The 17,652-nt window shown below is 44.2% G+C and overlaps 1 protein-coding gene across 1 annotated transcript in view; it reads right to left on the bottom strand.

The window, feature by feature from the left end:
* DMRT1 (doublesex and mab-3 related transcription factor 1) overlaps nt 1-16,407 on the bottom strand; it is an 85,331-nt gene extending 68,924 nt beyond the window's left edge. Inside the window, exons 1-2 of the mRNA XM_074953294.1 lie at nt 16,084-16,407; nt 10,699-10,885 (exon numbers count right to left, since the gene is read on the bottom strand). Of these exons, the coding sequence (XP_074809395.1) occupies nt 10,699-10,885; nt 16,084-16,407 (511 nt within the window). The remainder of the gene's footprint in view (nt 1-10,698; nt 10,886-16,083) is intronic.
* Between the last annotated feature and the right edge of the window lie 1,245 nt (nt 16,408-17,652).

Raw genomic sequence — 17,652 nt, 5'->3', positions numbered from 1 at the left:
AAGGAGAATTAGAAAGGAAGTTAGGGCAAATTTTTCAAACAGGGTGCCTAAACTGAGACACATAAAAACCATATTTAAATATCTAAATAAATCAGCTGATTCAAAGCTCTTGATACCCTGCAGCTCTCAATGGTTCAGGGTCAACAGAAATTAGGCTGTTTATTTAGGTGCATAAGTCTAGATCGGGGTGGCCAACCTGTGGCTCCAGAGCCACGTGCAGCTCTTCAGAAGTTAATATGCGACTCCTTCTATAGGCACTGACTCCGGGGCTGGAGCTACAGGCGCCAACTTTCCAACGGCCCAGGGGGTGCTCACTGCTCAACCCCTGGCTCTGCCACAGGCCCTGCCCCCATTCCACCCCTTCCCCACCCCCCGAGGCCTGCCGTGCCCTCACTCCTCCCGCCCCCCCCACCCCCGAGCCTCCTGCACACCACAAAACAGCCGATGGGGAGGAAGGGGGAGGCGCTGATTGGTGCGGCTGCCGGTGGGTGGGAGGTGCTGGGAGAAGGGAGCTGATGGGGGGCTGCTGACATATTACTGTGGCTCTTTGGCAATGTACATTGGTAAATTCTGGCTCCTTCTCAGGCTCAGGTTGGCCACCCCTGGTCTAGATGTATGGGTGCCTACAGCGAGGCACCCAAGTTTGAAAATGCTGTCCTTAATTTTATGCAGCACAGAAGGTATGATTAAATGCAAAAACCCACCTTCCTTTACAAGCTGGGCACCTAAGTAGATATGAGCCTTCAAAAATCTCCTCCTGGATGTACGGTGGAATACCATGTGTGTAGGAATTCCATGAACTGATTGATCTAGTCAAATTTGTAATTTTGACTAATAGGAGAGCAAACACAAGTGAAAACAAGGACAATGCACTTCAGAGAGGAAAGACTGTATGGTACTAGGGTCTATAAGGGTTGAGTTTCCCAGGCAGAGTCTGGGTGGGGTGCTCTTATCGCTATTAACAAACAGCTGGAGTCAGACAGCAAATAAAGTAGAGCTCTTGCAAGCATTGTGTGATCATAGATTGAACACCACAGTTAAGACAAGTTTAGGGAAGGGGTGAATGTGAATAAGCATCAGAAAGAAAAAATCTAGAAAGAAAACGTTCAAAGCTAAGCTAGTGGTCACACAGACCATCTAGCAATAAATACACTAAATATGAAATAAGGGCCAATATGATGAATAAGTAGGCTTGGAAGAACTAGGTTCTGATCAGTAAATGTTGGTAAACATTGATTTCACAGTACACTCAAACCGATGCAGAAATATTTCCATTGATAATTCTAGAAATTCACAGATACGCAAAGCAGGAAAAATGCTGATTGCGACCTTCTTAGAACTTCAAACTTTGTATATTTTTACATGTGATGTTAACCCCCCACAACTATATGCAGCTGTGAAAATTTAAAAATCGATAAAAATTGAAAAAAATGCTTAAAAATAAACATCAGTATTATCTGTCAAAATTATAAAACAAATAAAAATCAAATTCTGCCAAGCCTTTAAATAAGTAGGGCCCTACCCAATTCATGGTCCATTTTGGTCAATTTCATGGTCGTAGGATTTTAAAAATAATAAATTTCATGATTTCAGCTATTTAAAGCCGAAATTTTATGGTGTTGTAATTGTAGGGGTCCTGATCCAAAAAAAAGTTGTGGGGGGTCGCAAGGTTATTGTAGGTGGCGTGGCGGTGCTGCTACCCTTACTTCCGCACTGCTGCTGGTGGTGGCGCTGCCTTCAGAGCTGGGCAGCTGGAGAGCAGCGGCTGCTGGCCGGGAGCCCAGCTCTGAAGGCAGAACCGCTGCCAGCAGCAGCGCAGAAGTAACGATGGCATGGTAGGGTATTGCCACCCTTACTTCTGCGCTGCTGCCTGGAGAGCTGGGCCCTCAGTCTGTGAATTTGGTAGGGCCCTATAAATAAGGAAGGACTGTCAAAAAGTAAACAGAAAGAACCAGGATTTGTGAAGTATAAAATATGGGGCAAAGAAACAAATGGGACAGTGCCAGGATTTAATTAAGAAAGTGTGCAATAATCTTGCAGTCTCCACTTTTAATCTTGTTTTTTCTAAAAAAAACAACAAACATTAGCAAAACACCACACATTCAGATAAATAATAGGAAAAATTTCAAGGGCACGGGAAGGAACAAGAGGTTAGGCACAGAGAGATTAATAATACAGTGTCCCTGTAAAAAATCATAATGGACCAAAATTCTTTGTCTCAGTGTTTATAACATATGCCAGGAACAGGTAACCCCCCAAATTCGGATGCAAATCTACTACCAATATCAGATTATGGGGGCAATTTTCAGAGGCACAAAGCACAGACAGGCAACCAACTCCCACTGGCTTTCAACGGGAGCCAGACACCTAGGGCAGATCCTTTGCTGGTGTAAATTGTCACCATTGAAGTCAATGGAGCACTATGACAGCTTACCCCAGCTGAGGATCTCTCTCATCTGTGCCTTTGAAAATCTCACTATATGTCAGAAACGCTGATCCAAAAGGTGCTGCAGACTCAGAGAAGCCCAAGTAAAAGAGGATCCACCATAATGTTCTGAAAAAAACAAGGAAATAATTTATCAGCATTTCCCCCCTGTATTAATCAAAGAAAGCCCTAGTAAAAGGAAACTTCTGAAGTACAGCAGGACCCAGGGAAAAGAGCCTCAGCACCAGCATGTGCCTTGGGTACTCCAAACACACTTATCCAGCCCCTGGCCAACGACAGCAAGATTTAGAGGCGTAGCGGCAGATGCAACTCGCTGTTCCCACCAATGAGAAGTATGGCCCTAGTGCATTCACACTGTGTACAAACCCACTGGCTCCTCCTCCATTTCCATATGGCAATGCAGACAGCTCTCCCCAGCATATGCATCAGGGTGACGAATCCCCTTAACAAGCTCTTCTCTGGAGTTGGTGGGAAAACAGTTTTTAGCGACCTTCCTCCCCACTATCTCCCCCACACTGTTTAACTAGTTTTTCAAAAAGTTTTGAAATTTCATCAGAAATGTTCAAGCAAGTTGAAAACTGGAAAAGAAAGTCATGAACATTTTACCCAAAGATTTCCCCTTGGACAATTTCAGTCTTGCTATAGTTCTACTGCATTAGTATTTCCACAATGTTGTCTGGGCCTTAAGCAAGCATATGTGATACTTCAGGATTTAGGGGAGGGAGGGAGGGAGGGAGATATATATATGCAAATCTGTATGGAGGCCCGGGTAGGGAAGGCTGTGCCTCCCCAAACAGCCTGGCCCCCACCGCCTATCCGCCCCCTCCCACTTCCCGCTCCCTTACTGCCCCCCTCAGAACTCCCGACCCATCCAACCCCTCCCCGCTCCTTGTCCCCTGACCGCCCCCTTCCAGGGACCCACCGCCCCCTGACAGGCCCCCCTGGGACTCCCACTCCCTGACAGCCCCTCCCCCTATCCAAACCCCTGCCCCCTGACAGGGCCCCCAGGACTCCCACGCTTATCCAACCCTGTTCCCTGTCCCCTGACTGCCCTCCGGAACCTTCTGCCCCTTATCCAACCCCCTGGCCCCGGCCCCCTAACCGTGCCGCTCAGAGCAGCACGTCTGGCAGTCGCGCCGCCCGGCCAGAGCCGGACACACTGCTGCACTGCCCTGCAGGAACACGCCACCCCGCCGCCCAGAGCACTGTCCATGCAGCAGCGTGACTGCGGGGGAGGGGGAACAGCAGGGGTGGGGCCAGGGGCAAGCCTCCCTGGCTGGGAGCTCAGGGGCCGGGCAGGACGGGCCCACGGGCAGGATGTGGTCCGCCAGCCGTAGTTTGCCCACCTCTGTCCTAAACACCTCTTACGATCATGGGCACCAGGTTTGTATAATTTTTGGTGGCGCCCAGAATGGGTCCAAGCAGAGCCGTCCTGACCATAGGACAGACCAGGGCAACTGCCCTGGGCCCGCACTTTGTGGGGGCCTGTGCTTCAGGAGGACGCAGGGTCCAGGCCGGCCTGGGAGGGTTAGTGGGGCTCCTGGAGCCAGCAGCAGCGACCGATCCAGCCCCATCCCTCCCCGCTCTGCCCCATCCCACTGGCTCCCAATGTCACTCGGGGGCAGAAGCCAGAAAGAGGCAGGGCTGGGGTTTGGCGGAAGGGGTGGAATGGGGGCAAAGCAGGGTCAGGAAGAGGCGGAGCGGGGACTTGGGGGAAGGGGTGGAGTGGGGCAGAGGCGGAGCAGGGACAGAAAGAGGCGGAGCAGGGCAGGGCAGGCTGGGGCCGGGTCGCTCGTGGCTGCCAGCATCAGGCCCCCCCTCTGAAGCACAGGGCCCCCCCAGGCACGGGGCCCGGGGCGGTTGCCCTGGTCCATCCTATGGACAGGACGGCTCTGAAAATATAAGCCCAAACATTGGTGAAGCTGGGCCCATGTTCCTCAATATTGGTGGAGCACAGGCTATAACTCGCGGCCTATGCTTACGATGCTTCACTTACCTCCTTGTCCTTAGGCAGGTCATTCTATTGCCTAACTGCACTTCCAGGTAGGAAAAAAAGTGTCTACTGTCTAATTTAATTTTTTCCTTTTTTTAGTTTCAAGCCATTGCTCCTTGTTATGCGGTCTCAAGTACTGTAAATAATCACTCCTCCTCCTTCATATTATTACTGCTCAGATATTTATAGACTGTAATATCCACCCTTAGTCTCCTTTTCGACAAGCCGTACATCATTTCTGCCACCCTTCTCTTGATTCTCTCAGATTTATCTATGCCCTTTTTATAACGAGATGCTCAGGAGTCTCTGCGGCATTCCTCAATATGGCTATACCAAAGCAACAAAGAGAGAAGCAGTAGTACCTCACTTGCTCGACAAGAGGCATCCCCTGTATAGAGAACTCATAGCAAGCAGAAGACTTGCCATTGTTGCAATGGCTGTGCACTGTGAGGTCACATCCATCCCACTATCTAATACCGCCTACAAATCCAGTACTGAATCATAGAAATCAGAAATAGAAAAGACCTACTATTGGCAGGTTCTTTAGCCCACATGCCTGACAGTGCAGGATTGTCCATTTCCATATTTTTCCATGGGTCTTTGTCCAGTCCAGTTTGAAAATCACCCAAGCAATGGGGCTTTTTCCAGTTCCCTTGGGAGACTATCTCACAATCTAATAGCTCACCAGTAATAGCTATTGCCTAAATTTTCCTTTGTTTTAGAGCTAATTGTGACTGGACTGGGTACCCATACAGGGGCATAAGAACCTACTCCTCCATACCCCGACGCACCCTCTTGTTTAAGCATGAACATAGTGAAAGACTAACAGAAAAGAAGGAAAGGAGGAAATTAAAGGGTAAAGGGGAGATTTTATCCGCATCTGTATCCACGATCCACAAAAATGGTCTGCAGATATCCACAAACACGGATGCGGATATCTGCGGCTATAAAGCAGATATCCGCAGATCTTCAAGGCTCTACTTGTAAACACTTAAATGCTTCTTTGCCAGTGGACCAATAACCACATAACTACCTAACAATATGTAGATAAACCATGCCAGTCCGCCAAGGTCTCTTAATAAAGGGAGGTCCTACCTAGTGAAATATGAAGAAAACACCTTTGTTTCCATCATTCATGATAAATGTATCAAAAGGAAAAATAACAATGAACTAAACCTTCAATTTTTTTAGTCCAGTGACATTAACAAAGTGTCGGTTCTGTATTTCATCTGGACCTTTTCTCCTATATACTGGCAAGATTACAGTTTTTGTTAAACCTATGTGTTATCTGAAATGAAATTGTAGTACTTTTAAATATTTATATCCAAGTGGCACCCAGATGCCCTTAATCAGGACTGGGGACCACTGAGCTAGGTGCGCTCGACCCTGGAAATGGATTACTAAGTGCTAATAATGGTACATTTAACTTGATCAGAACCAGTGTCACTATGGAGGCAAAGAAATGATGCCCTGATTAAGGTTGTAGGAGACCTAACAGAGAGAAGAAGCCCACAATGTGTAAAGCTGCCTGGTGATAAGTAGGTCGAGCTTTAGTATGCTAAGTCTTGGCGGAGTCTCAATTGCATCACATGGGGGAGACCCAGAAAGTTGAAGTATCCTACAGCATCTTCTGGTCTCCTCAATGTGTACGTTACGCCCATACCTCCCAACTTGCCAAGGCATAACGTGTGATAAAACCGCAAAATGAGGGCACAAATTATTACATTTCTTCCATGAAAATGATGTGAGATTCCTTCCTTTCATGTGAGCGGCTCTCTCTGCAACCTTCATTTCATGGCTCTGCATTTCTGATGTAAACCAAAGAAGTGCAGGGACATCACATTTGTGGGGATCACAGATGACTCTGGGACTAAAAGAAAGGCCATTTGAAAGGTACAATCACATCAGCTCAGTCTCCCCTAAGACTCATCTCTGAATTTTGCCCACTACATTTAATTAACAAAACAAAACATGAGGAACTCACTGTTGCTCTAAACGCTCCTGAATCCTGGCTTTTTACTGAGCATTACAATATCTGTGCACTACAGTTAAACCAGATGATACTTTTTCAGGAAAATTGCTCAGTAACAATGAGATCTGCTTACAGAAGTTCTGTATCTGTCCTGCCCAAACTGTTTCATTTGCTCCCATGCTATTCCTGCCGACTATCCTGCAAACTCCTATGTTTCTTTTCTTTCTGATTTTGGAAGATAATAAGCACCTTTCAAACTAAACATTGTCACCAAGACTGAAACGGTACATGGGCAAGCTGCTTTTCTAGTGCCAGTACGCCTCATTCTGCCTCTTTTCCAAAAACAGCGTGTCGCAAGAGGTCTGAAAAACTGCCTCTGGTTTCTCAAGGTATCATAATATTTCTGACCTGCCAATAAAATGGATACAATGAGGAAAGTCCCTCTCTCCCTGGCACCCTATCTGATTTGTGTGACTCCTTCACACACAAACTATGTGCAGTCTGATGAAGTTCAAAAGAAAAACTACTAAGCCTTTAAAGCCAACAGCTTGCATAAGGAATAGAATTAACAACTGTCACTATGACCTCCTGTGTCCTATATGCTAATGTTAGACAGAGAGAGATTTGTCCTCACAGGAGTCCTCCTGGGTGTCCGCATGGTTCTCCTGCGTGGCAGTGAAAGCAGTCTGCCTCCAGCTCAGGGCATGGTTTGACTCAGTGAGCATTGGCTACTACTGTAGATGGTTGTTTTCCAAAGAGCTGCATCTACATACAAAAAAGGCCCTGTGAAAGGTCAGGCAGCGTGATCCAGTGGAGAGGACTGCACTCAGCAAACCTGGCTTCTAACCCTATCTCTGACACTGACCTACTTTATGATCTTTCCTTGGGCAAGTCACTTCCCCATGCTGTGTTTCTGTTGCCCCTTCCATCTTTTGTCTGTCTCATCTATATAGAGTGGCCAGGGACTAACTTTTACTATGTGTTTGTACAGAACCTAGCACAGTGGGGCACTAACAGGGCTTTTGTCCTTGGGGAAGGGCTGTATGCAGTGGTGTGTTGGGCCATCTCCTCTATCTCTGCTCCCTTCTTTGACCAACCTCTCTCTCCTCCCCACACATTCCTTGGGGAAGGGTCATCCGGCAATCTCTCTCCCTAATACCAAGGAGATGAAGAGGAGCAGTTCAGAATTCAGAGCTCAGGCTGCCTGCAGACTCAGGCATGCACCGCTCCATCAATTATATTCCATTCATCTTTGGAAGGTTATCTTTTCAATTGTCAGAGCTAAGGACTTCATTTTTATTTTCACTGAAAGTTTAGACTCTGGGGCACAACAACACCACTTCCAAAATAGGGCCCACTCACCAGGCTGCTATGAACCAGCCCTATTCAACCCCTGCAGTTCCTTTTCATGAGAGTGAGGCAGGGCCTGCTATCTTTCTTAGGGTATGTCTACACCACAGCTGGAACGGAGCTTCCCAGTGTGGGTGGACAGACATGTGCTAGCTCTCTGCAAGCTCGCGCACTAAAAATAGCAATGTGGCCGCCCAAGTACATACCAGATTCACCATAAGCCATCATTACGTTTCATTCACATGGCACGTTTGAAGGCTTTGGGTCCTTCATGATATGGTTGGTCACTGAAATCGGATTCTTAGACTCTTTATTTTTAAAAGTGGAGTTTTTCCTTACTGCCGCCCCCTTTGTCTTGCTTTTCCACACCCCCAATGTCCCCTCATTCCATTAACGTGCAATCCACTCATTTAGTCTCTAAATCAGGTGACTTATTAAACTCTTGCTTGAGAGTAATATTAAAAACTGGTTAAACACAAGTTCAGGATACCTGAAAACACCCTGGATTGCAAAGGGGAAGATTCTCTGCAGCTCTCATACTAGGGCTGGCATCATCTTAACCATATAAAGATCCCCTGCAAAGGAAGTTTAATCTATATATGTTAATATAGACATATATACCTGTGCATCTCGGTACTTGTATCTAAGGAGGAAAATGTTCACACACATAAAATAACTAAAGACCAAGTTAGGCGCATAAATCTCGATTGGGGCAGCTAAGAAACCTAATTTCTAAAGGTGCTGAACAGCGACTTCTGTAGAAGTAGCCAGGTGCACAGTGCTGAAAATCAGGCCACTCGGGCCTCACTCCTGCAAATATTTATGTGCATCCTTAACTTGAAGGACATGAGTAGTCACATCAAAGTCAATGGTGAAAACAGTACTGCACTGCAGTCAATGGCAGAACTCCCAATTACTTCAACTGGGCCAGGAGTTCACTAATGTGACCATGCATGTGCTTGAAGTTATGGATATGTGTCAGTGTTTAGAGGATCAGGGCCTTATTTAGGTGCCTAAATAGAGGGAGGGATAGCTCAGTGGTTTGAGCATTGGCCTGCTAAACCCAGGGTTGTGAGTTCAATCCTTGAGAGGGCCATTTGGGATCTGGGGCAAAAATTGGGGATTGGTCCTGCTTTGAGCAGGGGGTTGGACTAGATGACCCCCTGAGGTCCCTTCCCACCCTGGGATTCTATGATTCTATGACATAGGCTCCTATTTTTGAAAGTCTCAGCCAAACTTTTCATCCCCAGATGCTGTACATGATTTCTGAATTCATTTCTGGCAAAGGAATGCTGACCCGTTTTGTCTTTTGTTGGAAACGCATCTACTTTTCAAAGGTCTAAGCACAATATTATCAATGCTGCTGCCTACATGGTGCTATTTATTAAAATGCTAAAGAAGAACATGGAGCTATTATGCTGAAGAACGTAATTATCTAACACACTGACAAAGACACTCCGCTTAAAAAAATAGTGGCCTGACAGATGTTTATAATTAATTAGTCCTTTACTGACATTTTAAAAATATTTCTAAAAATTTTTAAATTGGCAATATTTACACTTTACATTTTTCACTCCAGCATAAAGTTCTCCTAGGATCTTTTTATGGATCTGTGTATTTTTATAATATTGCCAAGGGTGCTGAATGCACATTTTTATTGTAGTAAAAACTGAGTAGGTTAAATACTCCATTGTATATCCACTGAGGCTGAAGTTCCTGAGTGAGTGTTTCACTGATTGCAACGTGATCTCATTTTCTGGATTTATCTGAGTAAGTTTTCCCCCTCTTTTCTCTGAATTAACCTCAATCTCTGGAAGTGATTTCACAAGCTGTTTTAATCCTTAACCAGCCTTCCCCACCACAAACAAAACCCAGTGTTCCAAATATATTTCTTTTAATGAAAAGATCATCTTTGGTTGACCAGGAGTCCAAACAGGATTGTCTGAATGAAAACAAAATCTGACTTGTTAATTCCAACTAGCAATTTTTCTAAACACAACCCAAAACAATACCCTCTTAACACACACAAATCATGGAATTGCCATCCTGTGTGTACAGGGATTGGACCCAGAGGGGTTGCCTGGTCAACGTGGGATATAGCAATTCCATTTGGCAGGTGCAGGAATTAAGCTCTAAATGTACTGGAGCGGGCAATGGTGCCAGCTAGCTGACATACAGAAGCACCCTGGCCAGGGGTGATTTTTAGTTAATTAGTGGGACAATGTCCATTTCACAAACATATCTTTAACAAATTGCTTTACCTATATTACTAACATCCCCTTGGTTACTAAACCTAAACGAAAATCCAGTTTCCTTCTCACCGCGTTCATTTGCTTTTTCATCTCTCTCATTTGGGACAATGGAAGTCGGTGAAGCTGGTTTCACTTTTGGTTACGACCAATTGTTATTTCTAATTATGTGAGGTTTTGTAAAGACAAAACATCAGATCATCAGCTGGTGTAAATCAGCATTGCCCCACTGACGCCAAGGGAACTATGATGATTTACATCAGCTGTGGATGTGGCCTAAGGGGCTTCATTTTCAGCCACAATGGCGTTGAGAGAACTCTTTTAAATCCCGGATATGAATGGAAATGATTGCATTCAGTTTGCAGACTTGTTTCATGCCTACACATATATACAGTAGAAGAGCTGGCTGATGGTTTCTGAAATTTTCCATTTTGATTTCCACATGTTTTTTAAAAAAGAAAAAAATATGAAAAATTGCTTGCTGCATCCCCTTCCCCCCCCCCACACACACCTTTTCTGTCAGATTTTTTTCTACAGCAGTGTTGCTCTGTGGGAAAGAAAAGAGAAGGAAATACACAGCAGACCTGTCACTGCAGCTATAACAAGCATGGAAAACAAAAACTAGCATCTCTCTGAAACAAGCTCTCTTCATTAGAGTGACCAGAACCCCCCCCCCCCACTCCCTTACCTGATGGGGTGGTGGATGCTGTAGTTGCTGTATTTGTTGAATGTGTCGGGCTGCTGTTTTCCAACAATAAACAGGAGCTGCCACCATTGTTTTCCTTCTTAACGAAGAGCTCCGGGGCACTTGGCAGAGGGATGGGATGGCTGATCCCCAGCTCTTCTTCTTGGGCCTGCTGCCTTCTCAATGCAACCTGGAAACAAGAACAACTATTCTGTGTCTAGTCTCTCGTTAGACAATGATCACAATGAATACAAGGGAAATTATCCACTGGTCCCAAACTAAGGGGCATACAACACATTCCAACAACTCATGGCTATTAATATCAGGACATGAAAGGGGGAAACAACATTCTGAGGGGTATAAAGGAAAAAGATTCTATGAAACAATGTGGGTCAAAATTTACCTTCACTTATAGCCATGCAAACTTCAGTTAGGTTACATCGGTAAGATGAAACACTCTTGTAAAATGCTACCGCCATAAACAAATATGTCTTCTGTTTTCAGCAGGGGCACAGGAATTAAATACTTAGTACTGGCTAAAATCACACCATTCTTGTCAAAGATTCTAGCCAGGCTCAGCGTGATACAGTCACGTTCAGGCAAAGCCAGGAAGAAGATTTTTCAAAGATATCTGGCTGTTATTTTATTTCTACTTGCTGTGGATCTGGGCAAAGGGGACAGATAATCTCCTGTGTTCGTACGTAGCCTCAGAGGGGCAGGAAATTCTGAAAGCTCCCACTTGCAGAGTAGCTGTTGAAGCTTTTCATCAGGGTGGGGGCTCTGGCCCCACAAGAAATGGCAAGTCTGAAGATCTCAGGAGATCCATGGAGGCCAGTGCCGAGAGGAGTAGTGATCTTGGGTTGCCCTGCAGGCTGCTGCCTCAGAATCCCCCTCAGGCAAGTTTTCATAGCACACAGGAAGAAAGCAGGGCAAGAGCAGTCACCGAACCCATGAGAATATGGCTGCCATGAGGACCATAGAACAAGACACACATGCCTCCCACATAAATGAACCCCAGATCCATGGGTTCTGTGGCCTGAACTTCCCCTTCATTCTACAGCAATCCTACCAATACACACAACCAGAGGAAACTCTGAGCTAGCAAACTATACCCTTGTTTTGCTCATGTAGACAACCTGTTGCTGACAACAAATGTCACAACCAACGCCAAAAATAGCTTTTACAAGTGTAGGTACAAACAAACCATGTTCAGCACCATTTCAGAAAGAGAGGTCATCCACACATCCCACTACAGCAGTGGCTCTCGACCTTTCCAGACTACTGTACCCCTTTTGGGAGTCTGATTTGTCTTGCCTACCCCAAGGTTCACCTCACTTAAAAACTACTTGCTTACAAAATCAGACATAAAAATACAAAAGTGTCACAGCACACTATTCCTGAAAAATGGCTGACTGTCTCATTTTTACCACAGAATTATAAAATAAATCCATTGGAACATAAATATTGTACTTACATTTCAGTGTATAGTATCTAGAGCAGTATAAACAAGTCATTGTCTGTATGAAATTTTAGTTTGTACTGATTTTGCTACAGCTTTTTATGTAGCCTGTTGTAAAAGTAGGTAAATATCTAGACGAGTTGATGTACCCGCTGGCAGACAACCAGGGGTATGTCTATCCCTGGGGGAAAACCATTGTGCTGCAGTTCTCAGCACCATTTCTCCTTGTCTGCAGTGGTAGCTAAATAGCAGTTAGCTGCACCCACGGCTGACACCCCTTGTCACTAACGAGTCATTTGGCTAGCACAGACATGGCATCAGAGTTTATAATCCCCTATGCTGTGATTTCCCATACAGGTGGCAGTTTGGTCCATGTTTGCATTTGAATTGTGGAAATCACCCTCCAACTTACAAGAGGTGACCATGTATTTTTGGGGGCACAGTTTTTGAGATGTCACAGTATAATTTACCTAGATCTCCCTTTCCCTCAATACTACAGTATACTGAACAGTATTATGTTTCTTTACTTTTCTAATGATGCTGTACCCCAAAAAAGCAGCATTTTTAATAATTGTTCTTGCAAAATCTAGCAGCAACCTATCAGCTGAATGGTGCTAGAAGATTCCACCTGCTGGAAATGGGTCAATGCAAAATATATTGGGAGTGGTAAGTGAAGATTTTAAGGATCTTAACTCCTATACATAAAAAAATTCAACTGCAATGATGTGTGGGAACATTCAGCACTTCCATGAAGCTCTGGCTTAGGTAAGGACAGCAGTCCCAAATAAGGCACAATGAGGTCTAGGGTCGAGATCAACACAGGTGGTAGGAAGAAACTCAGGAGCTTAAATACCTTTGGGGATCTAGGCCTATGTGCAGAGAGGAGTTAATCATATTATGGAAGCTACCTAGCAGCATGAGAACAATCTGTACAGAATCTGATACTTTTACTGATACTTTTACAATTTCAAATGGTTCTTTTTCACAGGGTGTCACAATAGGATCTCTGTGTATTATCTCCAGTGAGGTAAAAAAGCACCTATAATTTTTCCAAAATAATCACTGTAGTATTCTAAGAAAGACCTCCTAAAACCAACAATATTTGGGGGAAATGGGAATACATGACCTGGTCCAAGAACAGGGACTGGGATGGGACTTGACCCCAGCACTGCAAGGTTTTAAAAAATATGTCAACCAGCCACACACTTCAGTCACAGAGCAAGGGAATTATAGTTAATTTGGATTCTGGAAGTTCTGAGAGACAACCACTTGCAGAATTGAATCCATAGGTTTCAGTCCTGCAACATTTACTCACATAAGTAAGCCTAATGACTGCAAATAATTTATTCTAGTAAAATTGCACAAGTACAGAATGCAAGACAGGATGTTGCATCTCAAAGCCACACAATCTTTCTCATCCAAGAAGCCCTTATACACACAGAATTACTCACATAAGCATGGGTTTGCAGAATTGGATTCATATGGATTCAATCCTGCAAACATTTACATGTATAACTGAGATTTCAATGGGACTACTTACGTGGGTAAAGTTACTCCCATGCAGGACTGGACCAAGCTTGAACTATTAGCTACTATTAGTTTCAGAGGTGCTGGAACAATTTTTATAGTCGGGGTGCTGAGAGCTATTGAACCAAACTGTAAATCCTGTATATAATGGAAACCCCTTCAAGCCAGGGGGGTCAGAGTACCAGCACCAATTATTAGTTTCCAGTTTTAAGTTTAAAACTAGCGCAACTCAAGAGCATAAGACATTGAATGGCCAATATTTTTTAAACAGATAATTCAAGGGAAACATGTTTTTAAAACACCACTAAAAATATTTTTTACTCTTAGAAATGAACCACAGTACACCTAAAAACACAGAAAACATCAGAAAAAATAAGCATGTCAAACTGGAAAACTACAACTCAATTCTGCTTCCACCATTCATTGAGTTGATCAGATCCCCAATTATTTTTAAGATAATTAACTTAAACAGTTACCTACAAAAATATGAAAATTAGCTGATCTTACATGAAGAAGATTTTTCCAAAAAATATCTATGTAGGGTAAGTGAAGTTGTATTTGACAATAGAAAATGCATCACCAAAATTTTTCATTGGAAATCTTGCATCTTGAATGTCTTAATAGAATTTAAAGTTTATAAACATGTTTTATTTTTACTCATTTTTGCAATGGAAATACATTCACAAATTCTTCAAAATCTGCTATATGAGTTATCCCCTACTTACTAAAACCACTTCTGAATACTGCTGTAAGTAAAGTGTCAAAATGTCATACCAATTTATAAAGAAAAGCATTCACATTCATTTACTCAATACAGAATGCTCTTCAAGACCACATTATCTGGAGATAGCAGCAAAGTAAAGCATTTTTATTCAGATTAAAAAAAATCCAATCATTTTGTTCTTTCCTTTTGCATACTGTAATTCCAAAATTTAAAGAATTTTTTTATTGAGGTAATTGTTTTCCTATTAAGAGAATCATGTGTTACTCTTTGATTCATTACATTGGTTAGAGGGTTAAACAAAATATGTATGATAGTAGATGTAAAAAACCCAATTAGATTTCATAAAAATACCATATTGGACCAGCTTCTGCAATCAACACAGGTTAAACTCCCAAATCTTGAATCGGTGTCTGTATCAGGAGCGAGTAAAATATGTGGTCCTTTTATGTCTCTTTAATGAGTTCAGATGCTTCCATCCAGTTAGATCAATATTTTACAGTTTGAAAACAAGTAACTATTTGCTTACATAAGGTAAATTAAATATACATATCAAACTGGTGAGGAATATGTGGTCATTTGTTAACAGGAAAAAAACAGCATGTGACAAGAATCTGCTTTTTAAATGTTTCTGTTTCAGTTTCTTTGCCAATTCTAAAACACAAATGTTTCCTGGCTCCAGCGTGACTTTATTGGGGTGTTTTAACTCAAACAGACCCGCATGCTCTTCAGAAGATTTTTCCTTTTTCTGTTGTAGATTTAGGTTACAAGTTTAGGTTGTTAATTGCAAAAGGGAAAAACAAGCATGCGTTAAACTCTAGTTTTGTAAAACATGATTGAATTCATTTCCATTCATCTAGAAAACCTGGTATGTATTATTATCTTCACATCTGTGAAATGCAGCTATTCAACTCCATTTACAAAGTTAGCAATTCTCGGTCAAACTACAAAGGTAGACTTAGGCAAATATATGTGGGCACTTATTTAATGTCTCTGGAAGTTCATTTTCAAAATGTACTCTGAGCAGTTTATAAATACAGAAACCGGTGAAACACACATGAGGACAGATCGCACATATGCTTTTATGGACACTACCCAAAACATCTGAAGGGAATGACATGTTGCCGATAATTTAGATGAATAAAAGGCTTAGCAGGCCTCTAGGTAGGTTTTAAAGGTTTTATGAAATTTATTTGTAAACAAGAAGGTATTTTAGTAGTTATGGCAGATGGAAACCATATAACGGCAAATAATCAAAGGCTGGGAGGAGGTGCAGGGTGGATTGAATTCCCCAAGTCTCTGTTTTAACGGACAGTCTGGAGTAATAAGAGATGTGCCATCCGCAAAGCATCAGCCTAGTGGGTCTAGAGGGGAACATGGAGACACTGGAGGAGATTTGAGGGGAAAGAGGCTTTGGGGAGCAGGGTGTATATTCTTGCGAGAGCTTTTCTAGTGACTGCTGTCGAGCAGAACCTGCATCCGTGGGGGAACTGTTATTGTGCACGTGAGTGACAACCTGAAATAAGAGCTTTTAAATCCCTCTCTCTGCACTGCAGGGAGCTTCGTGTGCCTGTCAAGTATCTGCGTTTCAGACAGGTGCTAGGAAAGGCACATTCCACCACCGTTGGCCCCTTTTTTGATTCAGTCGAGGAGGCCTGGTCCCCCTTTATCCCCAGCTCACCTGGGCTGCCATCACCCGCTGCCGCTCTGCGATCAGGCTGCATTTTTTACACTGACAGTCCCTCCACATGCAGAACCTCTTGTGCCCTTTCAGTGGCGAGGAGTAGCCGTGGTTCCTGCACCGGGCACACTTGGGGAGACGGGGAGACTTCTTTCCGGAGGCGGCGGTGGCGGCGGCTTGAGCCAAGACCCCGGCACCCCCTCCACCTCCGGCAGGAGTAGTAGCAGCCATCAGAACGGCGGCTTTCCCGAAGCTGCTCATCTTACCCCCCTGGGCATGATGGTCCGAAGAAGCCGAGGGCTTGTTGAATGAGTCATTGGGCATCGTCCTGGACCGGTTGGTTCGCCCGCACAGTTAAGGACGGGGGAAGGAGTTAATGTTTCAGGGGCTGGGGTGTGGCTGGGAGAAGAGAGGTTCGGCTAACAAGTTATTAGCCAATTCCTGCTGCAACAGAAGGAGTCGCTGCGATGCGGCCCAAATAAGACAGCTGCCCCCACCTTTTGCCCAGTTGGAAGCTGCGGTTGCCGCAGCAGCAGCGGGAGTAACACTGCCCACACCAGCTCCTGCCCCCTGTGTTGGCTGAGTTTTGGCGGGCGGGCTGCAGCAGGTTTGGAACATTCGCTACTTTTTTCAGAACGCTGGATACTTTTTGGAACGTTCCCCGGGAGGAGAGAGAAAGCGAAGCAAACCCCGGCCTCTCCCTCCCAGCTCCTCCCCCTTCTTCCCGCCCGGCCAGCTGCTGCTGCAGGGCCCAGGGCGCTGAGCAGACCAGGTCCATGCCGCCTTGGCTCCAGGGCTGGGGAGCAGTGAGACAATCTAAATAAGATATTACACAAAAATCCAAGAGAAGTTGATTTACAAATCTAGGGTAGCAGGTCCCTTGGGGATGGGGAGAGAGTTGCATTTTAAACTGCATTTCAGCTCTTTTTAAGAGTCCCACAATAAAAATACCATTGGGGTGCCATGTTTATTATATCTCAGGGACTCCAGCTGGAACCTACTCATTTTACAAGATTTTAGACATACACCAGCTGCCTGACGCACTCATCCTAAAACGCATCCTAAACAAGTGCATCTCCCTGCTAAGGATCCACCTCACTGGCGTTTTGCTAAGTTAAGAGGTATGTCCACGGTTCACACTGAAAAATAAATAAATAAAATATGCAGGCCCCGATCCAAAGGTACAGTGCACTCCATTTATAAGAATCAACTGCATAGAGTGGTCTGGGACAAAAATAATTCCTATACTACGAGTCCACTTGTAAGAATCCCGTCCTCTGGGACAGATGTGATTCTTACCAAAGAAGTGCACTGATTTTAAATGTAAATTAGAAGCCTACATATCTTTATGGATCTGGGGCATAAAATACAGCCTTGCTTCTCCTGTGCTGTAAGCACCCTCCATCTCTTCCTTGAAGTCTCCCCTTAAAGCATATTTCTTTCAGTTAGTCTTTCATCACTGGTTGACTGGAATTCTATCCACTTGTAACACAGCTCATTCTTATCTTTCTGCATTCAAGCCTTCCAAATTAAAGTAAGGTCCTTGGAGTCAGGACATGGCTTAAATTC

Source organism: Natator depressus, chromosome 5 (assembly GCF_965152275.1).
Source record: "Natator depressus isolate rNatDep1 chromosome 5, rNatDep2.hap1, whole genome shotgun sequence".
NCBI classification, from domain to species: domain Eukaryota; kingdom Metazoa; phylum Chordata; order Testudines; family Cheloniidae; genus Natator; species Natator depressus.
This window is presented reverse-complemented; position numbering and strand designations above follow the sequence as displayed.